Source organism: Schistocerca gregaria, chromosome 4 (assembly GCF_023897955.1).
Source record: "Schistocerca gregaria isolate iqSchGreg1 chromosome 4, iqSchGreg1.2, whole genome shotgun sequence".
In the NCBI taxonomy this organism is placed as follows: Eukaryota; Metazoa; Arthropoda; class Insecta; order Orthoptera; family Acrididae; genus Schistocerca; species Schistocerca gregaria.
The window spans coordinates 57,171,932-57,187,684 of NC_064923.1; the positions used below are offsets into that span (position 1 = coordinate 57,171,932).

The following is a 15,753-nucleotide window of genomic DNA, read 5'->3' on the forward strand; positions in this document are numbered from 1 at the left end:
GGACCTCCACAACAGCAACACACACTTGCAAAGCCAACAAGGAACGACGAACGAAGCTGTACAGCAAATACTTGCCCAGATCCATCCCGCTCAAGTCCATCACCTTCGTGCAAAAACATTCGCCAACCTCATGCTTGAACATTCATAGGATTGTGTGAACGTGTGAAATCAAATTATATGATGTAGGAATTGTGCAAAAGAAACGTGTGAAAAACTAAATAAGTTAAGCACACCAGACAGCTAATAAACTACTTAAGTAAAAAATAGACTATCGATAAAAATAAGTCATTAGTTCTGAAATGGACAGTATATAAAAAAAAACAATATGCCACTTATTTGCTTCTCATAAAAATAAAAGAATAACTATATTTTACTTATTTTCTCCTTATAAAAACAAAGAATAAAAAATTATCTTGTTGGATGTTTTCCCTTTCTTTAACATTTGTACCATTTATTAGGATAATACCTCAATACGTGTGTATGTATATTTCTCTGACAAAGCAAATTTTTTAACATTTGTACCATTTGTTAGGATAATATCTCGATACTTGTGTATGTATATTTCTTTGTCAAAGCAATTCTAGGAAATAATTCTGATTTGTTAGTGTAACAATGTTGAAATGAGTGTCTAGAAACAAAAACATTTTTCTTGCACATGATATTTAGAAAATGTGTTAGGAATAGATTTTACTCAATTACTATATTTATAAAAAAAAAATATTTCTAAGAAAATCGATGTGAAAGACTCCTCACTTTCGATAACAAACTTCTTAAAAAACGAACTACAGACTTAAATAAAGAAAGAAAATAATTAAAAATTAATAATAGACAAAACATATTCTTCTGATGTCATTTTTAATTATAATGTGGAAGAATATAAAAATATAAATTAGTAATACAAACTAGCATAGAACAGAATAATGTGGCTGAACAGTGTGCAACAAAATTTAGATAAATTAGAAAATTTTTGACTGACTTAGACAACGATTCAATCATTGCCTAAATTCAGTGCAAAAATTAAGTTCGAAGGGTGGTGATATGTAAGGTGTCAGGCAAATCCAACACCTTACATGAAAACCCTGACATGATAAGCAAATCCAGTAGTATATCACATAGCTCGGAATAAATCGTGACATTAAATTAACTAAAGTAATACGAGTAACGAGTGAGCAAATGGAATACCACAGACTAACACAAGAATGCCTAAATGCATGTCGTACCTTCCCACCGTGAGGCAGACGCAGTTCCGAGGGGAGAAACGAGGACAGAAGCCGAGAGCAGAACCGTGGGGAGGGGCTGGGCACCCACGCCACGAGCATACCTGTACAACTATACAACCCGCACGTTTTAGCGTCAGGCTTTTTCGCGTCTCAGGTATGTCAAGGACAACCCCCAGCCCACGTTAAAAGCTAGAGCCCTCCAGAAAAGCAGTATAGATCTTACGATAACTCAAAAAGGGCCACTACCACCCGCAAGTTTTAGCGTGAGACTTTTTCGCGTGTCTGTTACATTAGGATCACTCCCCAGCCCATGTTAAAAGATAGAGCCCTCCAGAAGAGCAGTATAGATCTTACGATAACGCTAAAAGGACCACACTAGCTGCAGGTTTTAGCGTGAGACTTTTTAGCGTCTCTGTTACGTTGCAAACTTTAAAAACATTGCCCCACCACGAAAAGTATAACGTTTCCCATTGGATAGACAGAATTTTTGTAGGCGGAGCGTAAGGTTAACATTGAGACCCTGATTGGTCAGATGAAAACACAGCCAGATAGCTTTTTTAAACTAACTTCGGTAAATTGTAGTAAGGAGAAGTTCGAGAGTTGGTTCCGAGACGGCGAGCTGGACGGCTGGTGCGCCGGCCGCTGTCGCCCTGACGCTGCCTAAACACCGACAAGGTAATGAACGCACGCGATGCCGCATCTTTGAGCGCATAAGGCTTCACTCAGAACTGCAGAAGTCTCATCTGTTACACCCCTTTTTTTTGTAATACTAGTGTCGATCGTTAATTAAAACTCATGGTGTTCACATTTGCCACTTGAAGTAAAAATCTTAAACGCGATAATTTTTCTGTTATATAGTTATTGAGAAGCCACATCAGCCACTGTAATTTACGACAAGTTAAATAAGTAGTTAAAGATAATTAAGGGTCACTGTAGACCATTTTGATAGTTTTCTCTTTTGTGAAACTTAAATTAAACCTAGATTATAGATGTGATATGGCATAGGTCATCCTTCGATCGATTGTAGAACTTGGAAACCCATTTAGGGAATATTCGTTCACATTTTTGTTGAACGCTGTTGGTTTTTACCATCCTGTATTAAAACATTTCCTTTTATCAATAGTGCAATTTATAAACGATGTTTTGTGATTAGAATAAATTTCCAATGGTAAACGTAACTGCTTTTTCGACGTTATTTTACCAGCTAACTAAAAAGACGAAAGCCTTGAACCCTTTCCACTATATTTAGTTAGAATTAAGATTCTTTTACAGGGAATGCAGTGGAGCTGACGCTGAGATCATTAAGTATTTGGTTATATCATCGCTAGTCTCACTGAACTCTTCTGAATTCTACATGTCATGTGTGGTCTGGCGTCTCCTTACCAGCAACAGGTCCCAGGTTCAAACTAATTCTCTAAAAAACACGCTCAGAGCGTCGTTGCGCGAAAGTGGTTGGGAGACGCGATATACTACAATCAGACACCACCATGAATGTTTAGAGTGTCACAGTTCGCAGCACAGACTTTCCCAGTCTCTTGAGCGACATTCAACTGATGTTTGGCCGTAGTGCGCGCTGTTCCAGTTCCCATCATCGGCCTAGTTATATCTCCACATATTTTACGCCATGTGATCAAAAGTATCCGGACCCCTCAAAAACATACGTTTTTCATATAAGGTGGCTTGAGCTGCCACCTACTGCCAGGTACTCCATATCAGCGACCTCCGTAGTCATTAGACATCGTGAGAGAGCAGAATTCACGGACTTCGAACGCTATAAGCGAGATTTCCACAGACCTAAACATCCCTAGATCCACTGTTTCCAATGTGGCATTGAAGTGGAAACGTGAAGGGACACGTGTAGCACAAAAGCGTACAGGCCGACCTCGTCTGTTGACTGACAGAGACCGCCGACAGTTGAAGATGATCGTATTGTGTAATGGGCAGACATCTATCCGGACCATCACACAGGAATTAAAAACTGCATCAGGATCCACTGCAAGTAGTATGAGAGTTAGGCGGGAGGTGAGAAAACTGGGATTTCGTGGTCGAGCGGCTGCTCATAATCCACACATCACACCAGTAAATGCTAAACGAGCCTCGCTTGGTGTAAGGAGCAGAAACATTGGGCGATTGATCAGTGTAAAACATTGGGTGGAGTGACAAATCACGGTACACGATATGGTGATCCGATGGCAGGGTGTGGGTATGGCGAATGCCCGGTGAACGTCATCTGCCAGCGTGTTTAGCGCCAACAATAAAATTCGGAGCTGGTGGTATTATGGTGTGGTCGTATTTTTCATGGAGGGGGCTTCCACCTCTTGTTGCTTTGCGTGGCTCTATCACAGCACAGGCCTACATTGATGTTTTAACAACTTTCTTACTACCCACTGCTGAAGAGCAATTCGGAGATGTCGATTGCATCTTTGAACACGATCGAGCACATGTTCATAATGCACAGCCTGTGGCGGAGTGGTACACGACAATAACATCCCTGTAATAGACTGGCCTGCACAGAGTCCGGACCTGAATCCTACAGAACACCTTTAGAATGTTTTGAAACGCCGGCTTCGTGCCAGGCCTCACCGACCAACATCGATACCCCTTCTCAGTGCAGCACTCCGTGATGAATTGGCTACCTTTCGCCAAGAAACCTTACTGCACCTGATTCAACGTATTCCTGCGAGAGTAGAAGCTGTCGCCAAGGCTAAGGGTGGGCCAACACCATTTAAAATTCCAGCATTACCGATGGAGTGTGCCCCTACTTGTATGCCATTTTCAGCCAGGTGTCGCGATAATTTTGATCACATAGTGTATGTGGTTGTATGGCAGAGCCCAAAGCATCGACTGATTTCGACTAAAATGTACGTGACATTATTACTAGTAATACACATCTTGAGCTTCCTCATTCGTGTTGACTGATGAATGACTAGTAAAGGGGAGTTTACACCTGCGCACCTTGTCCCACACGCTAGTAGATGCAGGCGAGTCATTCCATTTACACCTGTGTTCACAATGGACACTTCTGTTTCCGCGCAGCTTAAGTTGAGCCACACGACGACTAGCGGAAAGGCGCTCACGTGTAAACTCACCTTAATTGTGTACAGCCACAGTATAAACAATTCGTGCTAAACAGTATGGCTATAGGAACTTCAACTCACTCTGTGGTAATACTGTATTCACAACCCAAGATGAAGGCTACGTTGCATGTAAATTCGTTATTCAACCATGCAGTACGACTTATTTCACAAGTCACACCCCTATGATCGATGACATCAACACACCGTATCAATGATATAATAATGATGCTGTGACGTTGGGGGAAAATTAAAAGAAAATACAGACAAAACAGGGAATCAGTATGCGTCCACCATGTTCAAACCGAATCACAGCATTATTTGCAAAAAAATTCATAAACTTCACCTGAATTGTATAAATTGGGTGCCAGCAAGTCAAGACTTGTTGCAACAAGCAAAACAATTAGATTCTTGATGTCATGTGCACAGTTCAGTACCCACTCCATGATATTAGAAGCCATACCTGCCTTTACTAAGACGACAACGTAATATCACATTCCTGACACTGGCCTTGATGATACTTCATCCCAATCCCAGATGGCGGAGTTCATGAAATCATGATTGAATTTGCTTTAGTGGCCAGTAAAATACTTCCCTGTCAATGGCTGTTTCATTTTCATCTTCCGTATACCACCATTGTGATGCCATGCATCTCATGGGATGCAGTCAAGGTAAATGATCCGCACCAACATCATTATGATATCATATTAAAGGTGTGTGTGGCCTGTAATTTCATGGATAGGATGCTGACTTGACGTCATGAATCTGGCAAAGCGTTTAAAAATATTGACTACTGGCAATGTATGGGCTAATTTGTCACAATTTTGCAGTATCACGTTGATGTTGGGAGCAATTTATTACAATTTTGCCATAATATGGTACAATTTATTTCAACAATGGTGATGTGTAGGGTGATTTGTAACAATTTTGCTGTGACATGATGATGTATGGGGTAATTTGTTACAATTTGATTTCACAGTTATCTATAACTGAAATGAGGATGATCCAGTAGATGACACCCAGTGCCAAGTTATGGCACATGCACACAGAGACCCTCTGGTGTTAAAATGCTATTGGAGATTCAGTAGCTGACTTCCACTTTCAGCTTATAGTACATACACTGTTAGCTTCTGGTGTTACATTACAGGCTGAGACCCAGTAGCAGACACCAACAGTCGGGTAATGATACATGCATTATCATACCTTCAGGGTAATAGTAGTCACCATATCAACTGACTATCGTCACATCACCCAGAAGTATCATGAAGGTGATAGCAGTGATCCTGTTAACTGACCCTCTGGTGTTAAAATGCTATTGGAGATTCAGTAGCTGACTTCCACTTTCAGCTTATAGTACATACACTGTTAGCTTCTGGTGTTACATTACAGGCTGAGACCCAGTAGCAGACACCAACAGTCGGGTAATGATACATGCATTATCATACCTTCAGGGTAATAGTAGTCACCATATCAACTGACTATCGTCACATCACCCAGAAGTATCATGAAGGTGATAGCAGTGATCCTGTTAACTGACCATAATTCCCAAATTGTATCTGGAGTAATGGCAGTTACCCTGTAAAAGGCCATCATTGCCCTATTCAGTTGTGTTTACCCTGAATGCAGTTATAATAATGATGATCAGTTGACAAGATAACTGCCATTACCATAATAGTAGTTACCATATATCAACTACCAATCAATGTCCTAGCTAACAGCATATGGGGTAGACGGAGTCGTCATATCAATTAACTGTTACTGCCCCAGTTACATCCACCATAAATTCACGATGTATGGGGAAATTTGTTACAATATTTCTGTAATTGACAACATGTGAGGTGAACTGTCATGTAGCCTCCATTGTGTGTCATCATATGTTAACATTATCAGCATAAGACGACAAATGTTTTGTACAGCAAGATGAAGTTAATACCCTAGCATTTGAGTCATTGTAATGTTGAGCCTACTTTTGATGTTGGTTTAGCCAAAGGATGACGAGTTTTTCAGAAATTGAGACATGGGAATAACATTGTTTATTTTAATACAATGTTCGAATTACTCTCATTGATAAGTGCACTTTAAGCTGTAAGTTAGATAAACAGTAATGGTTGTGTGTGTTCTGTGATGCTATAGAACAAAATTTATATCCTTTTAAGTGTCGTACAGATACTGATGAACTAATCTAGTTGACTAACCTAGAAGTTGTAGCAGTAATGCCATGAGCTGATTATTGTGTTTTTTTTTTAAAGGTAATACAGACGGTTTAGATGTGGAAATCTTCAGAACATATACAAATTAAATATTATGATAAAATGAGGATGACACCTTATTAGATGTAATAGTGATCACTTGTAGTCCCATTAACCATATATGAAATAAATCAATAAAATACATAAATAAATTTATATCAGTGCTCATTTTTCTATCGTAAAATTTCAGGAAAATAAGGCGCTATCTACGTGCACAGATGGTGAGTACTTTATTTCCTTTCTCAATATGCTTACGGAGGGTCGCTATATGCAAAGTGGCGTTTATACAGAGCGTTTCTTAATAGTTTGATCTTTGTCTAGGGCCGTGAATTGAGTTTTGATCTTTTACAGAGTTGGTTCCGCGCTTGCCACGTACGTACGTCTATGTCGCGCCACAAGGACTTTTCGCCGTCTACCGATTTCACCGGAGGTACCACCATGCAAGGATTTACTGCGAGCAGGAAGGAGGCCGACTAGCAGTGCCAGAGAGTATGAATGTATACAAAAAACTGCAGAAGCTGATAAAAGATGAGGTCGATAAGCTTGCTTATATAGGTGTGCAAGACATGGAGACTGAGGGAACGTGGAAGGACATTGATGGTGAGTATGTGATTCCCACTGTGTGTGGTATGGCGATTAGTAACACATTAACTTAAAAGCTGACCAGATGGAAAACTCTCGTGTTTGCTCTGAGATACTTTTGTGAGTGGAAAGAACCTCTTTTCGGTTAGTGCAGTTTGTTCAACACTTTCCCAGTGAGTATACTTTGCAGATGAAGCTAAAGGCGTGGTCATAAAATCTTAATGAGTTACTCAAAATACCCAAACTGGGACCATGAAACTTGGTGTTCATGTTAGTGATACTCTACATACTTACTCTTCAATGTGACACTTTTCTCCTAACGATGAATGAGTTACGGGAGATCTTGGTTCTAGAACTCTGCATTTGGCTGGTCTGGAGGAGTTCCACCCCAAAAATCAACTCATCTTCATTCCGGAAATTCCTGTCACACAGTGATTTCTTTACCTAGAGGGAGACGAAGAAGTTATTGGGTGCCATCTCAGGAAGGTACAGCGGATGAGACAAAATTCAGTAGCATAGGGACTGTGCCTTGAGCAGAAATAGCTGGGACTTTGTCGTGGAACTGAAAAGTGGAACAATAGTAGATCTCCGCTTCGTTTTAACCTTTCATTGTAATATTGTCAGCAGATTTTGCTGCTCCTGCGCTGTTTTTCCCCTTTACGAGCACATTCTGCCCCTTTGCCTAGGGGTCATAGTGTTACTCGACTGTGGTGTCGTTTGGATTGGCGTGATACCTCTGCAATGTTTTCGCTGATGCCTGTTCCGGTAATCTTTTTAAATGTGTATGAGTAGGTGCATAATCCAGTGGACGGAAAGTTTTCGCTGATTTAGAATGCCATGCAAGATGTTGAAATTAATCCATTTACGCCATCATCTAGGAGTGATTCACCAGTCATAGAGTACCAGGTGCTACTTTTATTTTGCAATTTCTGTTTCTCCACAGAGAGATGGTCTGTGAGTTAGGTGTTCGTTATTCAGACTTGTTTTACATAGTGGAAGCGTCTGGGCCACCTACCTTAAGTCACATGACAGTACACTGTCACCATACACTTCCATAAACTCAGTATGGATTGCTGTAGCATTGTTTCTCTTCAATTGCAAAATGAAAAAACGGGTCAACACACGATACTGGAACATGGTTCGGTACTGTATCGCTGAGATTCAGTATGTAAAAAAACCCACCTAGAATTATTTAAAAAACTTTCTTCTTTCGCGGTGAGGATAAAAACTTTTACTAGGTGTCATACAATGTTGCGTGAAAAGCTAACACAAATCCACTGGTTTTATAACTCTTTACAGGATTCAAAATGTTTTCGAACGACAAGTCTCTTTGGATGTATGATTACGTGTAAAGCACGGAGCGCAAAGTATACATGTTCCAACAGTTTGTTATTTAAATCTACAATTCCCCATGCCTCATCACAATATCTAGAAGAGTATCTTGTTTAGTGATCTCGGCATCTTCTTATGCATTTCTTTTATCGTGAAGGCCCGGAAGAGTTGTATGTACTTCATTAGTTCTTGTTTCACCCTTTCCAAGGTAACTGTGAGGAGGAATCTCTTCTTTGATGGAAGGAAACACGGGTCATCCCTGATGAAAATAACATCACCGTATTTTACTTACCGCTCAAGGTTCTTTATCGTCTGTGGAGTGTGGTGAAACGAACAACTCTCCCAGAATAACACGAGGGCTGATCAACAAAGACTGAGACAAATTTTTTCCTATGGGTTCTCAGATGATATCCAGTCCGTACCATGAGTATTTGAAGAGAGAGGGTCTTTATCTGTAATGTTCACTGGTGGCACGCTCTTGTATCAGAAGGTTGATAGTAATGTTCTATTTTCTAGACGCTCTGTACATTTCGCATACCAAAAACTGGAAGTGACGGAAATGGAACAGTACGGTGCAATAAAATTGTTTGTGTTCCTTTAAACCAAACAGCCACTGAAACTTACGGAAAGCTGCAGCGAGCGTGCGGCGAGGATGCACTAATTCTTGCAACTGTGTTTAGGTGGTTCAAGAACTTCAAAGGAGGCAGGTTTGTCTTTGTTAAGCAAGGAGGGCCTGGTTTTTCCGCATTTGCAGTGACTGAAGTCCACATCAACACAGCTGCTGTGATTGTCCGTGAACATCGGCAGGCGATACTACATAACTTCAGTGGGCCTCTAAGAATTTCATATGGCAGTGTCGTTAGGATTATGCTTGATCATGTCCATATGACCCGTTGGGTCCAACATCTGTTGACTGCTGAACGAAAGGGAGTGCAAATGGGGCCAGCCATGAGATGCTGCATCTCTTTGCTGATGGAGAGGATGCGTTTGTGGAAGTTATTATCAAGCTGATGAGTCATGGCTGCATCGTTATGATGCTGAAGGAAAACGAGCCAGCACAGTGTGGAAATCGCCAGCATGTCAAACCTAAAAATGTCTGAAGTTGTTCCATCTGCAGGGAAAGTGATGGTAGTCTATTTTCTTGACTTCCACGGAATGATTTACCAGAATGCTGATCCCCCTCACACTACAGTTACACCAGCATGCTACACGTCAGTATTGTCTAAACTGAGGAAGCACATTGCAAGAAACGACCAGAACTTTCACGGACTGAGTGGTGACATCATCATGACAATCTGCGGCCTCATATTACAATTCAAGTAATGCTTTTTCTGGCTCAGTTCAACATTACTTGTGGGTAGCGTCCATCTTATAGGCACGATCACGCACCCTGCGACTTTTTTATTCCATCGTTAAAGACCAGACGTTGGGGCATTCACTGCGAGAACATTGAAGCAGTGCGCAAGGAAAGTAAGGCGATTCTCAAGGCCCTGAAAAAAAGTGGCCTGCACCATGTGTTCGACAACTGGCAGAGGCACTATAACAAGTTCAGTCAAGAAGTCGGGGGGAGGAAGTACATTGGAAAAGATCATGTAAACATTGAAATGGAATAATAAACCTCGGTGAAAAAATCAGTCTTTGATCAGCCTCGTAGATCGTCGCAAAAAATTGAGTACAGCCCACATAGCATTTAGAAATTTATTTCCGCCTTTTTGGTCAGTAATTGTTTTGGTTTGTGTCATTTACCTTGCAGAGTTTCTACTCTTTTTAGCCAATGTTTACTTAATCCTACAGAGAAAATACAGAATTGTCGGTTTACAAGAGTAAAATCTCAAGCTGTCGCAATATTTCAAAAAACTTTTTTATGTCAATGCATGAGTAAATTAGTCATTTTATTATTATCATTGGCATTGTTTCTTAAATGCAACCATAAGTGATACAGAGACATGGAAAAATGAATAGTATTAAAAACTGCACGTGTTGCCTTATAATCTTAAGGATATTAAAAATCACATTATGAAGGCGAATGAATTAGAGAAACGAAACAGAAGAAACTGAGAGGGCTAGTATCCCATGTTCACCAATGTCTTCAGACACACTTTGGGCCAAACCACCCACAGAATACCTATTGGTGTTTACCCTCACTGACATCCACTGTAATGAGGAAGCTGATGTCTAAATTGACTGGAAATCCAAGATGACGCATTGTCATGCTAGCTGGCCTGGAATACTGGCCCTGGCTCTATGATGTCACAATCTACCTCAGACTGTGTAGAATTCTGGCATATTGCTCCAGAGCTGGAATAAAAGAACAGCCTATCCACATCCCCACATTCCAGCACAGACCTGCCTAAGTATTTAGAACTGTGTAGAATTCAGGTATATATTCGCAGCTCTGGACCTACTGGCACAGGTTTTATTACGTCCTAGCCCTGGATCTACGAAGTTAGAGCGTGTTAGAGCGAAGTTTGAGCGTGTCCAGGCATGTCGCCTGGGCAAAAGATGTCCTCCTTGACTCGTGTACCCCAGCTACTATTTACTCATTGTCACAACATACTGCCTCTCTTAACTCCAAGTTTGAATCCCCCTACTTGAATCTTTATTTAAGCAAATACCTTTCCAGGGGGAACTGTCCTTTGTGGTCCAGTAGTGAGCCATCATGTATCGCTGCTACTACCAGAAAGTTGGGCAGAGCTGTCAGCCACTGCACTTGCCGTGTCGCTTAAGACAAAGACTCAGACAGCTGGCAGTCAACCCACCATCTGTCGGTGAGAGCTACATGCAGAGAGGCACTCCATGTGAGCTACCGATCTGATAACCTAATGCACAGTAGAGTGTACAACTTCCAATTACCAATGGCAGCATGTTGTTGTGAGAGCACTGCAATCACAGCCACAACCCAAATGACTCGAAAGAAAATGGGAAACATGAAAGATGCAAGGAGCACGAAAATAATCCATAACTCACACAGCAAGGAAATTAAAAAATCTAAAGATGTGCATTCATCCTCCTGGTAGTGCACACTTGTGCGATTTTTCTGAATACAGAGCCATCATAAGAATGAACTAATCTGTGCCAGGCATGAAGCAACAGCATTTGAGAATGAAACGTAGTTATACTTATTTACATATCGAATTGTATGCAGCAAAATGTGGTGAAAACGTGAAGGGTATGTGTGATGTTTTCTATGAGAATAATGGTCAGTACCATACTTGTACAACAGATTCTTGGATGAAAACTAAACAACCATCTACAACACAGTCAGACGCCGTGTAGTTGTCTACATAATATGCATCCAAGAGTTAAGCAGCACACTTCCACAGTGCGAGGAAAAGAGTCGTGTTTCTGTAAGCAGATGTAGTCATATGAATCACATGCTGCCATGTCTAGTGCAAACTGCCACTGATGGTGGCCACCAGTGTCATCCCACAACCTAGCCAACCACGGCCAGTCTGATTTTCCATCATGTCCCAGAACTTTTATGTCGAAGGATGTTTTACGGTGCTTCCTTAACGTCAGTGATTTTGCTGATGACACCACTTTCCTGGCCCTTTATCTGACAATTCAGTGGTCCCAACGTACTCTCCAAACTCACCTTGACCGGTTCACCACTTGGTGCAACCAGTGGTACCTTTATATCAACCCCTCCAAGACCCAGGCAATCATGATAGGCCGCACCACCCACTCCTTCAATCTTCATGATTTCTACCTAACCCTTTGTGGTCGTCCTATCCACCTCACTTCTACCCTGAAACACCTTGGCCTCACCCTTGAGTCACCTTAAGTGGACTCCCCATCTTCTTACAATCCAACACAAAGCCCACAATAGACTCTGCCTCCTGAAACACCTGTCCGGCTGGACATGGGGACTGCATCCTTCCACCATCCTTCACAATTACAAATCCTTGATGCACCCCATCCTTTGTTATGCAAGCGTCACTTGGATTTCCGCCCCTCCCAGGTTCTATAAATCCCTCCAAATACTAGAATGCCATGCACTCTGCCTAGCTTTCCATATCCACTTTACATCCCCTGTGTGCATCCTCTATGACCTCATCCCCTTCCCCACTTCCATTATTTCCTCAAACACATCCACACCCTGTACATCATCTCCCAACTCGTTCCCACTCACCCCCTGGTGTCCCACTTCCTCTCCACCCCCAGCCCTCAACTGCTGCCTGACTATCCATTAAAGACCTTTAATTGCTTGCAAAAGTTTGCCTCCTATTCCATAATCTCGTAGGACGGACAATAACTTTCTCCTAGGAAACCGGTCATATGCCTTTTCTAGATCTATAAAGCATAGATACAATTCCCTGTTCCACTCATAACACTTTTCCATTATTTGCCGTAAGCTAAAGATCTGGTCCTGACAACCTCTAAGAGGCCTAAACCCACACTGATTTTCATCCAATTGGTCCTCAACTAATACTCGCACTTTCCTTTCAACAATACCTGAGAAGATCTTACCCACAACGCTGATTAAAGAGATACCTCTGTAGTTGTTACAATCTTCTCTGCTTCCATTTTTAAAGATTGGTGTGATTACTGCTTTTGTCCAGTCTGATGGAACCTGTCCCGACTCCCAGGTCATTTCATTACCCTGTGTAGCCATTTAAGACCTGACATTCCACTGTATTTGATGAGTTCCGACTTAATTTCATCCACCCCAGCTGCTTTATTGCACTGCAATCTATTGACCATTTTCTCCACTTCCTCAAATGTGATCCTATTTCCATCATCATTCCTATCTCATTCTACCTCGAGATCTGAAACATTACTGATCGTATTTTCACCTACATTGAGCAACTCTTCAAAACATTCCCTCCATCTGCCCAAGGCATCCACAGGATTCACCAGCAGTTTTCATGACCTGTCCAAAATACTTGTCATTTCCTTCTTACCTCCCTTTCGAAGACTGCTAATTACACTCCAGAATGCTTTTCCAGTAGCTTGACCCAAAGTCTCCAACCTGTTTCCAAAGTCTTCCCAAGATTTCTTCTTGGATGCTGCAATTATCCGTTTGGCTTTGTTTCTTTCTTCAACATAAGTTTCTCTGTCTACCTGAGTTCTATTATGTAGCCATTTTTGATACGCCTTCTTTTTCCTTTTACAGGCTGCCTTGACTGTGTCATTCCACCAAGTTGTTTGTTTTATCCTACTTTTACACATTACTGTTCCAAGACATTCTTTAGCCACTTCTAGTACTGTGTCCCTGTAGCTTGTCCATTCCTTTTCCAATGACTGTAATTGACTACATTCAACTAACTGGTACCTTTCTGAGATCGCTATTATGTACTTGTGCCTGATTCCATTATCCTGAAGTTTCTCCACTCTTATCCTCCTACATATGGACTTGACCTCCTGCACTTCCCAATTTCACTACAGATTAAACAATGATCAGTGTCATCAAAGAATCCCCTGAATACACGTGTGTCCCTCACAGCCTTCCTGAATTATTATATAGTCATTGACAGATCTGGTTCCCCTGCCTTCCCAAGTATACAGGTGAATGTTCTTATGTTTAAAAAAGGAGTTTGTAATTACTAAGCCCATACTGGCACAGAAATCCATGGGTTGCTTCCCGTTCCTATTGGCCTCCATATCCTCTCCAAATTTACCCATAACCTTTTCATACCCTTCTGTTCGATTTCCAATCCTGGCGTTAAAATCACCCATGAGCAGAACACTGTCCTTGTCTTTACTCTAACAACTACATCACTGAGTGCCTCATAAAAACTATCCATCTTATCTTGATCTGTCCCTTCACAATACGAATATACTGACACAATCCTAATTTTCTTGCTAGACACTGTCAAATCTATCCACATCAGTCGTTCGTTTACATACCTTATTGCAACTACGCTGGGTTCCATTTCTTTCCTGATGTAAAGCCCTACACCCCATTGTGCTATTCCTCCTTTGATTCCTGACAGGTAGACCTTGTATTCTCCCACTTCCTCTTCTTTCTCACCCCTTACCCGAATGTCACTAACAGCAGTCTCTTGCAGTCTCTTCCAGCTCTACCTTCTTCCCAGAGTAGCCCCCACTGATATTAATAGCTCCCCATCTCATTACCATTTGTTTGCCAAGTCGTATATTAGGAGTCCCTGGTTTGTCAGTTAGAGGTGGGACTCCGTCACCTCCAAAGGTCCTAGGCATTTTGCTCTGATTGTTGCCAGAATCATATTTAAAGTACCAGGGAAGCAGGTTGCTAGCCTTACTTGCCCCGAGTCCCATTGAGTCTTACCCCTAACGGTTGAGGGACTAACCGGTGGATTTGGTAGTCTTTGCCGTATGAGCACTAAGGTGACCACAACTCGGAATATGTCTGAGATGCCCTGCCTTATTCCAAAGTAACTGGTATCTCGACTGTCGGGACCACTTACTCGGCCACTCATACGTTGCTCGTGGTTCATGATTTAGGACGTGACTACAGGAACCCACACCATGAACCACAATAAAGGAAAAAAAGTAAGTGATTTTGATGATTTCTAAATGGCGAGAGGCGACATGTGTAGAGCGGATAATTGGATTTGCACATCAATTTCATAGTGAAAACAACGAATAACCTACCGAAATCAATGAAATTTCCACCTACTGCTGCTATCAAAGTGCCAGTCTATGTTTTCAGAGCTAATAGTGCACCAGCAACACTGAATTTTGCCCTGAAAATAGCGAATATGGTACAGAAAACAATGAAATTGTACTTAAACAATTGTAAATTCATTCTCCTGGTTTGATCTTATAGTTGCTACAACGAATGCTGTACCGACATCGATTTGAAGATATCGAAACCATATTTAGAGCATTGAATATAGTATCAAAATCAATGAAAATTTGTAAGTACGAAAGTGTAAAGCCATTCTATCTCCAGATGCTTTTGAAACGAATATTGTACTGACAACGCCGAATTTTGTGTTGCAAATAGCAAAAATCTGGTAAGTGTGAGCAGGACTTGTGCATTGAGAGTACAGCACAAACTTAATTATGTACAAACATTAAAAAAGTTAGACATCACCTCGGTTCCGAGGGTCCTGGAACCTGTACAGAAAATTCGAATAGAGATCAACATAAACATTACATCTGCCGATTTGATTGCTCATTAAAACCAAACATTGCATGCTGTTCCACCATACAGCGAGACCTTCAGAGGTGGTCGCCAAGACTTCCGTACATACCGGTACCTCTAATACTCAGTAGCATGTCCTCTTGCATTAAAGCATGTCTGTAATCATCGTGGCATACTATCCAGAAGCTCATCAAGGCACTGTTGGTCCAAATGTTCAAATGTGT

At 41.4% G+C, this 15,753-nt stretch overlaps 1 protein-coding gene across 1 annotated transcript in view; it reads left to right on the top strand.

The window, feature by feature from the left end:
* The window catches only part of LOC126267590 (macrophage mannose receptor 1-like), a 197,929-nt gene that overhangs the window by 105,182 nt on the left and 76,994 nt on the right, over positions 1–15,753 (top strand). The window contains exons 5-6 of the mRNA XM_049972891.1: positions 6,734–6,764; positions 6,895–7,143. Of these exons, the coding sequence (XP_049828848.1) occupies positions 6,734–6,764; positions 6,895–7,143 (280 nt within the window). The remainder of the gene's footprint in view (positions 1–6,733; positions 6,765–6,894; positions 7,144–15,753) is intronic.